The sequence below is a fragment of the Seriola dumerili genome, unplaced genomic scaffold (assembly GCF_002260705.1).
Source record: "Seriola dumerili isolate Sdu_G_001 unplaced genomic scaffold, Sdu_1.0 BDQW01000110.1, whole genome shotgun sequence".
NCBI classification, from domain to species: domain Eukaryota; kingdom Metazoa; phylum Chordata; class Actinopteri; order Carangiformes; family Carangidae; genus Seriola; species Seriola dumerili.
In genome coordinates this window covers 629,339-645,188 of record NW_019174365.1, presented here as the reverse complement: position 1 = coordinate 645,188, position 15,850 = coordinate 629,339, and the positions used below count along the sequence as shown (strand labels likewise).

Here is a 15,850-nt window from a genome sequence, read left to right as displayed (position 1 = left end):
CCAAGGTTTCACTGTGGGATTCATGAGATTTAAAGAATGGCGACGGACCTAGACAGAGATTACACTCAGCTCAGAACCGACGCACACACACATTCACACACAAGCATGTACACACATCCCACAGGCAGATACAGTACAACTCCAGGCCTAACGGCAAACCTACTGTGAAAAGAAACACTTGGGAGTAAATGAAAACAAACTTTTATATGATTCCCATAAATCCAGCCCTGTAAAAACAAATGCTATTTTTTATAGTTAACACAATGATGTACAAGACATACGACATACCTACACACACACATACACACACACACACACACACACACACACACACACACCCAAACATCTCCAGACTGCAACCTTGAACCCTGAAGGACATCAGCTGTAAAAGAAGCTCAGAAGCAGATGTCTTCAGGAAGGAAATTCACTGCCACATAAACACAAGCAAACGTGTAAAAATACTCACACACACACAAACATAGACTCACACATGCTCACAAATACAGTATACCCCCCCCCCCACACACACACACACACACTGAGACCAGAGTGCCCAGTGCCCTTCACATGCCCCTGGCACCTCTGAATTAGTCCACACACACACGCGCACACGCGCACACACACACACACACANAGGAATAGTTCCCCACAACACAAACACAAATACACCCAGCTTTTCTTGCAGGCGCAGCGATGACAGGCCTGAGCCCAGTCGGCTGCTACAGTTCTGCTCTATATTCTCACACTCATAAACACACACACACACACACACACACACACACACACACACACACACACACACACACAGGAATAGTTCCCCACAACACAAACACAAATACACCCAGCTTTTCTTGCAGGCGCAGCGATGACAGGCCTGAGCCCAGTCGGCTGCTACAGTTCTGCTCTATATTCTCACACTCATAAACACACACAGACTGCTTCAGTTACTACACTGTATCCACAGCAACAGTGACGACGCGTTATATATACTTACATCAATATTTAAATATATTGAACAATATTATACCGTGTAAGCAGCCAGTTATAGAAGTCTGCCCACCAGCGCTTCTAAAGTTCACTAACTACATTTATATTTTATTTATGTTTCCTGAAGTCTCCTCTGCCACCATGAGACACTGGCAGAGAGATTACTACTCGCAACCAAGAAATAGTCTGGCACATAACTCCCATTAAAACCACAACGAGTCATGTTCACACTTTGGATTTCGTACAACTTAAACAAATATCATATGATGTGTGAGTCTTACAGGTGTTTTACAGTGCAATAGAGGCAGGCTAGCTGTTTCCCCTTCTATCCAGTCTCTATGCTAAGCTAAGCTAACAAGCTGCTGGATGTAGATTCACACGTAGCATACTTATATGACAGCGATATTAATCTTCCCTTCCAGCTCTTGTCAGGAAAGCAAATAAGTGTATTTCCAAGAATGTCAAACAATTTTTTTAACTGCTGCAAAACTTTATCAAAATCTTGTTTGTTTTTAATAACTACTGAACACTTTTAAATTCCTTTCACTTTTGTCCATCTCTTGGATGGTGCTGACATTATGTTCTGTACATGACATTTGCTCTGTCACTGTATTTTATCTGTGATAGTGCATTCTTATACAGTGTGACCTGATTTTCTGCAGCGTGCAGCCACAAACAAAAGTTGATTGTGGGGAATACTGTGCTGTTAAAACCCCACATTCAACTGTGCACGTGTGAAACAAGCACTCAGTGTTTTCCCTCACTCTCCCCTAAACCCTTTGTCTTTCTGTCTCTCTCACTTCTCACGCTCTATCATGCTTGTGTCATTGTTAATTGACCGGACTCACTGGGCATGTGCAGCGACAGAGAGTGGCAGGAGTAAGACTGAAAAATGAAGGACAAGCAGAGAGATGGAGTGAAAGAGATTGAGAAAATGTAAGACTCATGAGATGCAGTAGGTGAAGATAGAGAGAGAGAGAGACATAGAGTGAGAGAGCTATATAATGGAATTACATTTTGGGATTGTACAATGTGCATATTTTAGAGGTAAACACATTCACATTTTGCAAAAGCTTTATATATTCAGTCTCAGTTTTGGAGGTGTCGTCCCTCACAGTGAGTACTGCTGTAATACTATGTAATAATGGTGACAAGTCAAATAATCATCTGAATTACATTTCAATGTCTAAACCGCTAATTTGTGGGTTTTCGAAAATGTACTTTGGCATCTTTTTTTGATAAACAGCCATCCAAATAAGTTGGCTGGATTGGGTCTATAGAAAAAGAGAGCCTAACAAATAAGAAAGAGGAAGAGAAAAGACAAGCACAGGAAGAGTGAGAAAGACAAACACAGTAAGAAACAGACGGAGAAACCAGAGCAAGACTAACAGCAGCCAGCGCGAGCAAACAGAGAGGATATTGGAGGATATGTGCTGCTTGCTGAGTGGATTAGCTGAGTGAAATCTTGCTCTGACTCATACTACCCTTGTCTGATATTATACTCCTCCCTTGTTTGTGTGCGTGCGTCTGTCTGTGTGTGTCCCTAATACCGCAGACACAATGACATAAGCTCCTGTATAAAGGGGGTGTAGCATCGTTAGGTATATTTACAAATTGAGAAGACAGCATATCAGACTTTATTCACTTTCTGAGACTATTTTCTCTCCGTTTGTGTTGGCCTGGGGTTTGGATACTGGGGGAGGGGGAGGGGGAGACGGAGAGGGAAGTGTGTCAGGTAACAGGAATAAAAGTCTGTCGTAGTTTACTAAGCAACTTCTGGGTCAAATGGGAAAAGAAAAATGAACGTTAAATGCTATATAATACCACTGAAGGGGCATGACTTACATTAGGTATGACTACAAATAGTAGGCGCGTAAAATTTTTGTCAGTGCAGCCAAATTAATTTCTATATCAAACTGCCAAAGTAATATATTTAGGGAACTCCAAATATAGTACAGAAGAATCGAGGTATGTTGTTGTTCATAGAAAACAGTAGCTGTAACTGTACCACCTTGGCATAACTTTCTCCCTGTCTTTCCTCTCCTCACCTGTAAGTCAGCGGACCACAGAGCTATGACATAACTTGTGGAGCTACCTGCCAGCTGCTGTTGCTCTGTCTGGCAGGTGCATTTCCTCCTTGCTTTGTTTTTCCCTTGTGTTTCCTTCCCTAAGTGATTTACCATTTCCCTGGAAATCATCCCTCTCCCCGTCTCTCTCCACACATTCCCTAAACCCATCATCTCTAAAACCCCATGACTGGATAAGATGCCAAGCCCGCAGATTCTCCAGTGTGTGTTCTGGATGTTTAGCTTGTGGTACTTGTAATGTTTTATTGCATTATGTAACAGTTTCAAAATGATTAAAACAGACTAGCCAGAGGTTTGTGCAGGCACATTCTGGTGCAGATATCAACGAGCCCAGACATAACACTCAGACATGTGCACAGCCACACACACACACACACACACACACACACACACACACACACACACACACACACACACACACACACACGCACACACACACACACACACGCAACCACAAACACAAACACAAACACAAACACATCTGTCGTGATATATTCCTTACTTTCTTCCATCAAGCACACTGAGGCTTGGGAAGAAAAAAAACAAACCCAAACAGCAGTATGCTGTGCCACAGCACAAGACGTGCGCTGCTCATGTTTGTCAGCACAACTAGAGCCCAGGGAAAACCCTGCCACATCCACAGAAATCACAAGGCTGTAACATATAGACTAGACCCACCACACCACAGTAACTGATCACAGTCACAATAGAGATGCACAGCTGCAACATACAACAGGATGACACAGCAAAACCATAAAAGCCAGAAATAATCAGATTGTAGTTTTACTGCATTATGTGAAATCGGTGAGCCTGACAGCTGAGACTTATGCTCAATATGTGTAGTTGTTATTGCTGTGTGCTTATGGCTTACAGCAACAGAAACCAGGAAAACTTATTTAGCCCAGGGTCCCGTTCTCCAGTATGATCTACTCCTAAACCGTAAAAAAGCTAGAAAGCAAGTTACAACTCAAAGAACAGTACTGCAGTAGGAATGGAGAACAGCTGCAGGATAGATGCATGTTACGGGCATGTTATTCCACCACTTCTACTGCTCTACACCTCCATCCCTAATGCCTCATCAGCCCATCTCTCCATCTCCCACAGCAGTAAGTAAGGCATGACTCATGTGGGCGCAATGCTCTCAGTCGCTCCTCAGGGTCTCAGCTGCTGGTGAGGGTAGAGGGAAAACTATTTGAATGATTTCGCATTCCTTCTTTCCCTCTGTGAAACACAGATGAAAAGAGAGAAGGGTGTCGTCTATTGTGAATCCATAACTGCTGACTTTAGAGTGTGCTGAGGTCGTGAAAACAAAATACAGACACGTAAACATAAACACACATACACGGAAGATATGATGGCTATACACAGGGGGAAAAAAAGGCTGAGTGACAGGTTGAGAACTTGTTGTTAACCTTGTTGACTGCAAACAGAGAGATCGTAAAGCACAACTCCAAGCCAAAGCCACAGGTGGCTATGAGAACAAAGAGTCATGAACAGTAAGTGAAGCTGAGCGGAGTAAATATAGATTTAGAGAGTAAAGCACGCAGCCCAGGAAAAGCAAGAGATGCAGGGGTTAAAAAACAGGAGGAGAGTGTGTTTAAATAAAACCAGTTAGAAATGGGGACAAATGGACAATGTGGAGCGAAGTAAAATAAAAGAGGATGAAGGGGAAATGATGCCAGATTGAAAAGTAGTTAGAGCACTTTGGCTAAAGGTAGCACAGATACCAGCAAAACCACATAATGTGTCTGGAGTTTTACAACTACACAGCCACAGATGTCCCACTGTATACCACTGCCCCCTCTCAGCTTACCCATTACCCATAAAGCATTATCTCCCTGTCACACCATGCCATTACCAGGCCTTATCTCCCACAGCGGGGGGAACACCGAGCACAGTAAATCGCTGTTCGAACCAGCTGTAGTCATCTCATTCTGCAGCGTCTTAAGGCCAGACTGCTGTCACTGCCACTGCACCCCCACTGGTAAAGCAACATCGGGTAGTGACTACTGCTCTGTCGCTGGAGACCACCATGTCAGTAGGCTCATATTTACAGAGATTTTGATTTGTGCAACTCTCACTGATTCCATCAAATCCTCAAAACATCTCTTTACAGTGTGTAAATACAGTTAGCAGAAAGCCTTCTTTGAACTGAAGTGAGTGAAATAACAGTGATGTATGGACAGGAATCTTTTGGGAAGTATGAATCCCGTGCTGAAAGGGAAAGTTGAGGATAAACAGACAGACAGGCGAGGACAAGCAGACGCATGCAACAACATTTTCAACAAGATGCTAATTTGTTATATAACAACACGACCAGAGAAAATCAAAGAAAGTCGACCTTTAGTCCACCTCAACCTCCAGCCCCCACCTCTCCTTTACAATACTGCAGGGGGTGATTAGAGACGGATAATTGGGGCACAGAAATCCAGCAGTATAGAAGCCAAATTTTTTTTGAAAAAAGGCGAAATTCCAGAGTTCAGAACCGAGGGATTGAACAGGCTCCAAAACACATGCGAGGTCTTTTGTTCTGCACTCCAGTTCTTTTGTTTCACCTGCTGCACCACTCATTACAGGGAGCTTTACCTGTCAGATAGCATACCCTCTCTATATTTGATCACTTAAACTGTATTTAATTACTGCATGTCCCTTCACTTCAGGAGAGGCTGGGAAATGAGGCCACATGGGAGGCGAAAGCTTTGGGATTCTGAAAACATTCTGGTAAGTAATGTGCAGTTTAAACAGGGTACAAATGAGAAAATTACACTTTGTACTCTGCCAGTGCAGCTTTGTGTGTGGTTTTATCATTTATCCTAAATGTCTTTCTAACTTTGGTCTTGAATTTATGAACTAGTCTTGTCTTGTATTTTGTTTTTTATGGTTATGTGTGGAGTAGATAAACATGATTACAAATTAAATTTGCTTTGCATCCTCTGGATGGGTAAATAGGTGAATGTAAAACAATGTCCCTACTTCAGAGTCTGTCCAACAGAATGCACCAAAAATGAAATAATAATTAATAAATAATTTAAAAGGTATGTTATGTCTGTCTTTGTTAATGTTGAAAAATGAATATATCCAGTATCTGTCAGGCTCTTATTATGGTCTCTAAGATGAATCCTGCTGCTTTAGGCGACCCTTTGACTTTTCCTCTGTAGTCACGAACCATAGCACAAACAGCCGAGATCCACATTTATGAGGATGAACCCTCTCCAGCTTGGACACTTTTTCTATAGCCTTGCCAATTTTGCACATAGCACAGAAAACATGGAAGCTCTTAACAGTAAAATAGACACACATTACATGGTGAAGCCACAAAATAACAAGGAACAAATTCACATCCCTAACTGATGAATTGCTTTGACACTTTCATGTAAAGAGCACCGATGCCTCCAGGTGCCACTGATGCTTCCAGCAGGGTTCTCGTCTTGTTACATAAAACCTTTGCTTAGTGTAGTTTTTAGAAAAAACAACTAATATATATAATAAATAATTTCCCATACTACCCATCAACATTATTCCTTCCAGTTCTCCTCTGGCTTCCTCCATCAACCCTCTTTTGCACCTCTTGCTTCCTGTAACTCTCACATTGAGAGAGTAGAGATTCAGCACTGTGCTACCTTCCTCACATGTTTCTGTGCTGTCAACACTTTCTAAAGATAACACCTGCACTTCAGCCCCCATCCCTGAGCCACCTCTCTGCACCCGTCAGCCACAGTTCACAACAACTCTGCTGCGACAGAGGTGGCTAAAATTAAACCTTAAACAAGAGGTTTTGATAGGCACTCTGACAGGACTGCAGACCACGGGATCGAGTGAGAGAAGGGGTGTTAACATAGGAGAGAGGGCACACAAGCAGATTTTGAGGCACAAAAGAACAACCTTATTCCACCTAAAGCTGAGGACACTTAGGACACCCACACTGCATAAAAAAAAAAAGATAAATTCCTGTAAAACCGACCCCAATCTCCTGGTGGGCGTCATGTAGTGAGTGCTAAGAAGAGCTGGATCATTAAAGTGCCACGAAGGTCTCTCCAGTGCAGACACATTGCCTGCAGAGTAGCGCTTATACCAGAAGTAAAAGTCACTGCTTTGCTGACCGTGCCAATCTGTCCTCCTTTTCATACATATCCGAAAAACTCACACACCCACTCACACATACACACATCACAGAGCATCCTTAATCCTAGGTTGGCAAGCCTGCATGTAATATGAGCTTTCTGTTAGCAGTGGTGCCAAGAAATGCCAAGGAGAGCAGTGTTCCTTGTACAGTTATACTAATTTTCTCAACCTTGTGGCCTTGAGAGAAGATCAATGGATGACTGAAGAAGGTCGAAAAACACTGAGATCCCCCAATATTTGACCTTAATACAATCAAATCCTGATCATTACCGATCAAAGCTGACAGCTGATGAAGCCAGTAAGATTAGGGAAATCGGCAAGGAATTGATCCTTTCCTGCATTTTAATCACGAAAACTAAACATGAAGCATCATGTGGCATGATCAGTAATCCATACTCTTAATTCAAACACGCAATCCTACTAAACTATACTACTTGAGAGTCTCAGATACTTGATTCTACAAGCCATCCGTACCCTTGATTGTGGCAGACTTTTCATTTAGTGGATAGTATGCTGACCACTACTCAGGCGATTTGAAGGTCAAGGCCCCGAAGGATTACCGAGCGTTGAACGGTTAGATGAGTGGACAGCTGAACCGACTCATTGAAGCAGCACTGAGAGGGGGTTGGAAAGTGGTCGGTAGATCTCTAAAGTGAATGGATCTCCGACTCACTCAAGCTATCTGATTATACGTCTGTTAATTGCAGTTGAAATTCTGCCACTCCAGAATATCAAGTCCGGTCAGGGTCTGGTTGCTGCCCAGCATCTGTGCCATGCTGAATGAAATCTGGGTTGTGGTCAATATTGTGAGCAAACTCTATCATTAAGCTTTGGCACTGAGCAAAATTCACTCATGCCGTTCAAAAGGAAATGCATCTCATATGGTGATGATGCAGCTTTTTCTCCGATAGAAAGATATGTTCTAATAAGAAGCTGTTTTTCAAAATACCCTGAAAGAGACAAGCAAATATAGCCCAGCATCGGTTTTCCTCAAACCAAGATGAGCCATGGGAAGATCCCTCATAAGGGCTTGTGTGTGTGTGCGTGGGTGTGTGTATTACATGTCCGCCAGCGTGAGAGAAAGATTTAGCTTACACCACTTCACACTCCATTCACTCAGGCCCGTTGAGGAATGACGAGAGAAATGATGCATGTATGCTTTCGCTTGTGCATGTGTGATTAAAATGTTTATATACAGCGAGGTCCAAAAGTCTGAGACCACTTTTCCACAATACTGAGATTGAATAAGATACAACTGGGGTGAGATAGCTGCACAAATGTCTCTTAACACGTCATCTAATCCACTTTAATTTAATCTACTGAAATTCTTTAAATGTAATCAAATCTGCAAGTGGAATGAGGTCCTTCTGTTTTTTACCAGAGCAAATCAATAGTTTAGAATGACATGTTATTTCATTTTTCATGTTGTTACTGTGAACATGTCACCTAAGTAAAAGAAATATATATATATATATATATATATATACTGTATATAATTTAAAAAATGATTCTTTTTCACTTTCTCTCCTTAACACCCCCCAGCTCCACTCTGAGTGACCTTTCACCTCATCATGTTCTCCACCAATCAGAGTCACTGACTCTAGGATCCAGAATTAGCACCCCTATCACTGGCATGGAGAATGTTGACCATGCAGGAAAGACATGGAGGAAAGGAGAGAGTGAGACAGAGTGGGATGATTTGAATGGATGTGGAGAGACTGAGGTAAAGACAGAGAGTGGCTGATAAAGACCCTCACGAGACAAGGCCACAAGACAGGAAAGAAGTAAAAGGAATGCATTGCTTGTTATAGAACTGGGTTTTCCGCCAACTTACTTAAAAGTAATAAGACCACAGAGGCCAAAATCATCCATGTGTTCTCAGTAGATCATTAATATAGTCCTACGTTAGTGGATATTATGGGACAGGCCAAGTTGGCAAGTCATAAACCAAACTGAAACTTTGAACTGATGGCAGCGCGACATGAAAAGTTAAGGTATCATGAAGTTATTACAATTGATCCTGAGGGAGACATGAACGTTCGGTCCAAATTTCATTGCCTACTATCCAGTAGTTGTTGAGATATTTTAGTCTATGTTTCCATCTCTAGAGCTCTACTGAATATATCAGTGTGAAAACTCAACATATCTACAGGTTACTTTTGACTTGGGAGGGGAGGGGGGGAGGGGGTCGTTTATCCAATGTGGCCTTACGATATGGAGATAAAAACGTGCTGTAGTATCATGTTTAAAAAGATCTGTTGGCTCTGTGTTGCATGACAGCAAGTCACCCTCTCAAACACATCTCCTATCATTCCCTTCCTCAATTGTAAATCTTTCATTCAGCTCTTTCTCCTTATCATGACACATCTCATCTCATCTTTTTTTTTCTCCGTCTGTTTCTCCGCCTGTCCTTCTCTTCACCATTACAACTAAGAAGAGTCAAGACTTCACCAGGCCCAGAAGGGAGAAGCAGAGCTGTGATAACACAGTGCTACTTTAATAACAGTTACAGCCACACATACACACATACATAAGGTCTAACCCCCGGAAATGCACCTAATGTAAACCCCTGGACAGCCATCTAAATGTGTAGTACAGTGTGTTCATGCATGTGCGTGTGTGTGCGTGTGTGTGTGTCCAGGGAGAAACACGTATTAAGCACATATACAAAACATGTCACACAGCACTCACCGATGCAGGCGTGTACACGGACGGTCAGCTGGGTCCGTAAAATAACACTGTGCTTCTTCCCTCTGGACCTAAGAGAGAGAGAGTGGAGTGACACAGAGATAAGCAAATAGGTGACGTATGTTTCATTTCTGGAATCAAGTGTAAATTTCTTGTCTGTAGCAAAATCATCTGTCTTGTTTAAAGCATTTTTTGTTGTTTGTGTCAAGAAAAATCAGATTTGTAAGACACAATACGAGACAAGGGTTTTTTTTATGATGGACATTTTTTACGGCGCAATCCTGTTGGCATGACGGGAATGGTGAAGACAAACAGTGGCCTGCATTAGATTAGCACCCCTATACTGATACACATCTGAGCCTTGAGGAAAGACAGCAGAACTGCAGGAGCAGACACAACACACATATGCACATCTATAGACCGCCTCACACCATTGTGCCAATGAGCACATATTCCTACACAGCATATTTCCAGTGGGAAAACAAAATAAGTACACACAAACATGAAAGTAAAGCATGATGGTATTTTGAGAACACGTCAAACTCTCTCTCCTAACCTTAGCCCTTATCCTCCGATCTGTAGGAGCTAATCACTGACATCCATCACTGACACGCTGATAGCATCCAACCCAAGCCGCTATGATCACACACAGCTGGAAGACACTCGTCATGCATAACATGCAGTAAGGATAGCATACACCCAAACAAGAGAGCAGCTGGCCTCCTATCCTACTGTTAAGCTCCGTTATCAGCTTTGCTCGGAAATAGAGCAAAATGTTAACACGATCCGTTGAGATGCTGATAGAACAAATTCATCTGTCATACCTCTCTGATAATCTATTGTGTGAGAATGACAGTTACCGTAGAGACTCAGAAAGACTGACAGCGAGAGAACAATGGGAGGAAAAATTCAACTTAAACTGGTAAACACTGGGTGTGAGAGTATTTAAGAGGATTTGACATTTTTTATTTATATCTGTGGGGATAAAAAAAAGGGGGGGGTTGGGAGGGTTGAGGTCCCCAAATCTATCAGGTTGTCATTCATGTCCAATTTCGTATCTGTAAATACCAGCATTATAATCTACAGAGGTTTTCATCCCATTTTTCTGTTAAACTTTCCTTCAGTGGAAGCATACTCTGAGCCGTCCTGTCACTTGAGGACTTTGTTTACTGTCAACTGCGGCGAGCAGTGTCCCACCACAGCTGGAATTGCAACACATTTTCGATGCGTGGGAACATAAATTCTACGTTTACACCAATGTGCTCTTTATAAACCTCTCTGCCCATTTTTCAGTGAAAGGCAAGTTTCAGTTTTCCAGTTTCAGTTTGTTAGTTAAAACTAGAAAAAGTAGGCCTTATTTGTATTCCTAAAAAATATACGAATGTATCTATAATATGTGACCAGTAACCGTAAACCAGTCACCATGATACCAAGACACACACAAGACACAGTCGTTGTTATTGTTGTGAGATTAGAGAGGCTATAGACAGTTAATGTGCCTGAATGAAAGCTATTATACACACGGCGCCATAACAACTGGACACATCTATTCACTCTAAAAAATTCACACCCACTACATAACGCTTTGTTTCCGACATTCGGTATGCCTTTAATGTGTAACAGCAGCTGTCAAAAGCTTCCTGATTTTAAAGCACAAGTAGAAGATGCAGTGTGAGGCTGAGATATTGAGTGAGATTAGCTTATTCATTTTTGACACTATATAAATAGCGTTCATCCAACAGAGGGAGGACAGGACAAGCCTAGTAGTGGAAGCATCCAACCTCAGCTTTTGTGATTTTTTGCCAGGGTCAAACCCAATCCAATGTGTGAATCATTTCCTCCTGTCAGCACAGTGTGACCTTGGTAAAAGCCTCAGTTTTATAGGAAGACAGACAGGCCCATCCAATCCAACCAGTTCCCCAAGATCTCAGCCACTGCAGAAACACACACACAGCCTTCATTCACCTGTCCATCATTTGTCAAAAGGCTCACTAGGCGCACAACAAAGACACACACACACACACACACACACACACACACACACACACACACACACACTCACACACACACACACACACACAGAGACAAACAAACACATGTACACATGGAAACAAGACACACAGAAACAGACACAGAGAACAACCAGGCTCTGTGGGGTCTGCCATCACTTATCATCCTGCCGCCCCCAGCCCCCAAACAGATCAACATACCACAACTTTCCACAAACGCACAGTCACACACTCTTGCACATGCAGCCACTTAACAGATGCCTTCTCGGTGTATTTTCTCAGAGCTCTACATGACAATGCTTTTTGTATATAAAGAGATTTTAGGTGATAAAATAGTGTTGGAGGCAACAGCTGAGAACAAAGTACACTTGACTTATCCTCAACAGCAAAGTCTAACATGATTTATCTAGCTATCTCCCCACTGATGGCGTTACGGTACATCAGTTGAATATAGATGATGCTCACCTGTTTGTTATACAGGTAATTAGCTAAAGTTACAACACCTGGTCAATCACACAAAAATGGCTCAGTGTTAAACCCCTGGCTTTACACAAAACAACAGCTAGCTAGCAAACTTGTAGCTAAGCTAGTTAATAAATTCAGCTAAAGTAGTTCCACTTGTTTGTTAACATTACTCAATTTTATTTGGTCTGTTAGTTTTGTATGGTTTGCTAATATAATTAGCACGCTGGCTGGTTAACGTTGCATTTGAAAAGTAAAAAGAAACGGTTAAGCCTAACTGCGCTAACTAGCTAGAATTGATGTCACAAGTCATAGCACTAAAAAGAACAAGCAGTAACTTAATGTGATAATAGCATACTTTGGGAAACAAATACAGGCTACATTATTTGGTCATTTATTTTTAGTAACTTACTGTGCGACTCCTCAGTCATAACTTGCATCTTTTCTTTTTCAAATGGTTCTCCTGTTGAAACTTGTTGTTGCTGCTAATATGTTAGCTTTAGGCTTTCTCGCAGTGTTTTACAGGGGAAGCAGAACACCTACTGTATGCTAAAAAAAAATATATTACTTCCACCAAAAAAATAAAAAACAAATAACAGAAATCAAAAGTAACCTTCAGGGTAAAGGGTAGAGATGCTGCTGTGCTGCCAGGTGTGGAAAATCAAACTGATATGATTGATTGTGTTTGGATCATTCATGGCAGATCCTAGGTCAGTTTGCTGTAATACACTGACATACAGCGCTGTTAACATACGATAAATAATCAGACTGGAAATCAGTTATATATCATTTCACCATTATGGAAATCGGGCTGAAACATGCTGAAATGATTTGTCATTTAGAGGTTTTCAGAATTGTTATTCATACAAAGGACTAAATAATCAAACTAATTTGATAATTACCATACACCTGCCAACACTGTGGTATTTCACACAAAAAATGCCTAAATATTTATTAGTGTGGCTATTGCTGATCAAACTGATCTAATTTCTGGGGAAATTCTGAGCCCTAGCAGCAGTCTTCCATTTTCCATTTTCTCCTGTTTTCCCAAAGAGTGAGCTGGGATATGTGAGAGACTGAAAATGATTCACAGCAGTACTCTAACAAAGTGGTCATGCGGTTTCCTCCAGCAGCCAGAGTTGACAGGTTTGTGAACTGTGAAATCTTGTCACAAAGAAGACCACAATAACGATTATTATAAAAGTACAGTGAGAGAGGAGCTGTTGCTGTGGAAGTGAGGGCACATCTGTCCCGCTTTCCAGAGTGCTTCATACTTTCCGTGAACTTGCGATTCCAAGAAATCCATATCCAGCAGCTTGTGATTTCTCCCATTTTATAAGAATGGAGAAACTCAGAAAAGTGTGTGAAGTGTGTGTGTGTGTGTGTGTGTGTGTGTGTGTGTCAGGGAGAGAAAAGGCAAGGGGACTCATCACTTTGTCTCAGATGATTGCAGATATTTTGACATGGAAGAGTGAAAGTGTATGTGAGTTAGAGAGTGTGGCTGTGGCAGAGAAGATAAATGTGAGTCACTCTCACCCTGTGTCGTCCTGCTGAAAGCCCTCCAGCTCGTCCCTTTGCTCAGCCAGAGAGGACTCCAGATCCAGATAGGTGCCATTGTGGGAGAGCTGGAGCGCACAGTCATCAAGCTGTGGAAATGAAGGAAGAAATAAATAATTTTAATACATCAGTTTTAATGAATAAAATGAACCTGAACTAAGATACTAGGTTAGATTTAACTTGACTGAGAGGGAAATACTACAGCTGAAGTGGTCCCCACTTCAACTTCACATTTTTACCTATATTAGGGATGGAAAATATGATTGAGAACTTGGACATACGGGGTGGCACGTGAAATTTCCCTGGCAGTGATATACATACATATGAACTACCCACAGGAATGACATTGGTCTCTGGACACACTTTTTTTAATGCTCCCTCAATATGTCTCTCCACATTTCACACCCTTTTTTAAAACAATTTGAGGCCGTAAAACGAATCCAGTTTACGGGGGAAGGGGTTTGAACACGAGTGTGTACAGTGGTCCATGAAAAGGGGGGAGAGCCATATGCGGTGCGACTCTGCTTCCAGTATTACAAAGCTGTTAAGGGAATTAAATAGTAGAGACACAGCCATAAAGGCTGCAGAACATGAAACTAAAACCAGAAGGGAAAGTGGAGACAGAAAGAGAGATTTTAGAGCATTTAAATGCCACCTGAGGGGAATATGACACCTAAATATTATTCAAATCGTGTATCATATGAAGCTGCAGCTCATTTAAGTCCCTGTTTGTTTAAGGGAGCAATCACAGTCATCCCCACGTAAATAATTTACATGTATATCTATGCACACGACAGATTGTGCTATGTTCCTGTTTTTCACTTCTCAAGAACAGACCAATCTTGCGCCCACGCCATCTTCGAGTGCATGATCTAAGGTAACACAGCAGAGCAGCCTATGTCAGAAGTGACCCACTCTGCTGTGTAATGAGAAACCCTGCTGAGTTTGAGACCAGGTGCAAAGTAATATATCTGCACACCACTGGCAATGATGTTTATGAGTACAGTCACAAGTTGATAGCAGGTGCAAGCTGCCATCCCAGAGACTAGAGCCAATAAAAAAATAACATACATCATTATGTTGCAACAAGCATCTATGAGCTTCGCAACACAGTGTTAAAGCTGCTGTCGTATGAATAGGTGAATGAGATCAGAGTCATGAGTTAAATTACTATTTATCACCTTAATGGTATCAGTGGGTTTAACGTAGCGTGGCCTATGGTGTGTTGCCAAACGCCTGCCCCCCCCCCCCGGCCCATCCAGTCGAGAGGCGCATGACGACACTCACTGACCAGCAGAGACCGCAGATCACAAGACCTGCTGCTGTTCTCTGTCTGTCCCTCCCTTTCACTTGGAAACAGAGAGACGGACTGTCGGATGGACTCACAGCATAAATATAACCTTGCTATATTTACTCTGCTCTGAGGCAGCATGCACACAGGAGCTCAACGGTGGGTGTGTCCGCAGGAGCCGGGAGTTTGTGGGGGGGAGCAGTGCCCAGGCCAAAGTGTTACAAAGGAGAATCTAAGAAGCTCCATGAACATGCCGATGAACTTTGCAGTACTACTCTAACCTATCTTTCATTCTAGCAATCCCAGGAGCAGGCCCGATTAGCAAAGGAGGTGACTTTGGGATCCGCTACCCCTGCCCACACCAGCATTAATCCACCTGTGCCAAATTGCCGATCCGCAAAGCAAAAACACACACTTAGTGGACACATTCTTACTTGCAATTTTAGGCAGTTAAACTGCTGTCATCACCATCTTTACCTCATGCAGACCACTAGATAGGAACAACGTTGATATAGTGTGCACAGGAGAGGAGGAGGAAGACTCTTGATGAGGTTGACAGCTCAAAAAAATAATCTTGAATGGGGCTTGACCTTTAATATATAGCTATATGCTGTCTTCAGGATGTCAACAATGATAATAGCAACATG

At 42.2% G+C, this 15,850-nt stretch overlaps 1 protein-coding gene across 6 annotated transcripts in view; it reads right to left on the bottom strand.

Annotated features, from left to right (window-relative positions):
• Positions 1-15,850, bottom strand: part of LOC111223266 (FH1/FH2 domain-containing protein 3-like) — a 56,037-nt gene that overhangs the window by 36,086 nt on the left and 4,101 nt on the right. For all 6 annotated transcript variants that reach the window (XM_022747344.1, XM_022747345.1, XM_022747347.1 and 3 more), the window contains exons 2-3: positions 13,892-14,001; positions 9,888-9,955 (exon numbers count right to left, since the gene is read on the bottom strand). In XM_022747344.1, the coding sequence (XP_022603065.1) occupies positions 9,888-9,955; positions 13,892-14,001 (178 nt within the window). The remainder of the gene's footprint in view (positions 1-9,887; positions 9,956-13,891; positions 14,002-15,850) is intronic.